The following is a 2,468-nucleotide window of genomic DNA, read 5'->3' as shown; positions in this document are numbered from 1 at the left end:
TATATTAACTCAATTGCTTTGCGGAAAAAGTAAAATTACACTGGAAATTAAACTAAAAATTAAAGTTTGTCATTGCACTTCTGTCAATTAAGTGCGACGTAAATATACAATCATATACACTTCTATGCAATGATCTTGATCAGTTAATTTAGTTTTGAGATAACCATTTATTATAATTTTAATTGTTTATGTGGCAATTTTAGTGCAGCACTTTAAGTGCAAGCTAATATCCCCTGCCGGCAAACTTTATTTGCGCTCTTTTACAATGTAGCCAAATGTGTTTAATAAATATTTATGGGATTCACAAGACGTGTTAACCGTCGTTAAATTTTAAGCTAAACTTTTTTTTTTATGAAAAATAATAGTTAAAATGGTTTTAGAGGATTTCTAAAAATAAAAGTATATAATTAGCCGCCTTAAAACCATTTTAACCGTTATTTTACATAAACAATCTTCTCAATGAAAATGATTGATTATCTCACCGAGGTCAACAAGCGGTCAGAAGGACCTTGCAACTTTGCATGTCGGCGTTTTGGGCGCAGTGCTCGCCCATCTGTACAGAAGCAGGCTGCAAGTTGCCAAAGCAACTCCTATGCCCTCCCAGTCCGAGGTTATGGGCTCGAAGGTAGGCACCCTGCGTAGCCAATTCATCAGTCCTGCAAATTGCAGTGATGTCACTGTGACCTGGTACACGAATCTGTTTGATTAGGAAATATTTCGAGGCGGTTGAGAGAGAGCTCAGGATGCCGTTCGATCGTATAATGAGCGATCACAGCGCCCGGATTGCCGCTGGATATCAGAGTATAAATTTAATAACAGACTTATGATTATTTTTTGATGTCTCTTTTAGTTTACCTCAGCTTAACTACTTCATTTTGCTATGAGTGATATCAATTGCAACGCTTCCACGCGCTGTTTAAACACTTCATTTTAAATTCATTTTATTTGTAATGAAATAAGCGCCGGAGGAGGAGCAAAGTAAGGAAAAAGCGCAAAAAAAAAACAAACGAAAATATTAAAATAAATAAAATTCGTTGGCAAATTAGTAAATTCGTAANATACATATCGAGCCCTAACCGCCAAAACAACGTAAGCGACATTTTTTTCAAAATTTTCTTTTTGATGCAGAAATATTCCTAGAGCATCTAGATGCATTTCTGCATCAAAAAGAAAATTTTGAAAAAAATGTCGCTTACGTTATTTTGGCGGTTAGGGCTCGATATGTTTGTACAAATATATCTATGTAGTTCGCGTTGGCATGTTTGCACACAAAAATTCAGCACGCTAACGCGCGATGCGACAGCATAGCCCAAAAAAGTAAGTAATCATAAAGTGAAATTACAACTTGTACTTAGTAAAAATTATATAAATTCCACAATTAAAAACGCAAAAGCGAAAAGCGAAAAGGGAAAGGCGGGCGTGCGATCGCTGCTAGTCGCGATTATGTCATGGATGCGCATTCGACGAAATGCATTTGCGCAAAAATCGTTCTGCCTCGCTCTGCGACTCGCTAATGCTGCCTACTAATTCCGTAACTGGTAGCAGATAAACTAATACATACTTAACATAGGTATAGTATGTGCGCTTTTCACTTACCCCGTAAACCATGGCCCACGTGGTCCATATAAAAATCGTTTTGCTGTCTTCCAACGCTTTTTAATATGACTATTTGTGGTTTTTTGCGCTAGCGCAGCAGCATTCAGGCGTGTCAGCTCCTCAACTTGTCGCACTTTCCACGGCATTACAATTTTTTGCTGCAATTAGTAATTTTAAGTAATTTATTTATTTTTCAAATTTATTAATCGTTTACTCACATTGAATATTCGCCGATTATCAGCTTGATAAGTGCCGCGCCGCTTAGAGGCTGCCTTGCAGGCTTCATAACATTCAGCCCAATAACGATTGATGGGCTCCCAAAGGTTGAGTTCGATTTCGCGTTGATACACATCATGTAAGGGTTTGACCTGCAAAAATATGTATTTTGATAAAAAAAAAAGTAGTTTAAAACATTTCGTCTATTTTTATGTGTAGTATATGTATGTACAGTGCCGCTCAAAAAAACTGGATGAATGGTGTTTTGTTTTTAATATTTATAGTGCTTTACAATCTAAATTTTGTATGCTATCTTTTTATAAAAATATGGTTAATGCCTTAGCCAAAACCGCATAACTGAAACTTTTAAACTTTATAAAGAGTTTAGAAAAAATTTAACAAATTTCCATAAAAACTTTGAGCTTTTTAAACAGAATTTTTAAGAAATTCTTAGTTTACAAGGCTTATGGAATAAAAGTAATAATAAAATAAGTGCAAGTTTTTAGCGACAAAGAAATTGCACTTAATTTTAATATTTTTATTTATTTTTTTGTTGACGGAGTTTTTCACTATTTTCCACAAAAAATTAGAATTTCTTGTGCAAGAAAATGCGCAAGACAGCGAAAAAAGTTAAAAGCAGAAACGCCAGTTTTTAT

General features: G+C 34.9%; 1 protein-coding gene across 1 annotated transcript; it reads right to left on the bottom strand.

Annotated features, from left to right (window-relative positions):
- Nucleotides 1-1,596: 1,596 nt before the first annotated feature.
- On the bottom strand, nucleotides 1,597-1,964 carry LOC108355227 (uncharacterized; the record flags this gene model as incomplete). The annotated part of the gene is made up of 2 exons (XM_017606395.1): nucleotides 1,597-1,754; nucleotides 1,815-1,964. Coding segments are annotated over 2 exons (308 nt in total), but the record flags the coding sequence as incomplete, so codon positions are not given.
- Nucleotides 1,965-2,468: the final 504 nt, after the last annotated feature.

This window comes from Rhagoletis zephyria, unplaced genomic scaffold, assembly GCF_001687245.7.
Source record: "Rhagoletis zephyria isolate East Lansing unplaced genomic scaffold, Rhagoletis_zephyria_1.1 Rzeph_scaffold_43602, whole genome shotgun sequence".
Taxonomy (NCBI): Eukaryota; Metazoa; Arthropoda; class Insecta; order Diptera; family Tephritidae; genus Rhagoletis; species Rhagoletis zephyria.
The sequence above is the reverse complement of the archived record's forward strand: the minus strand, read 5'-3'. Positions and strand labels throughout refer to the sequence as shown.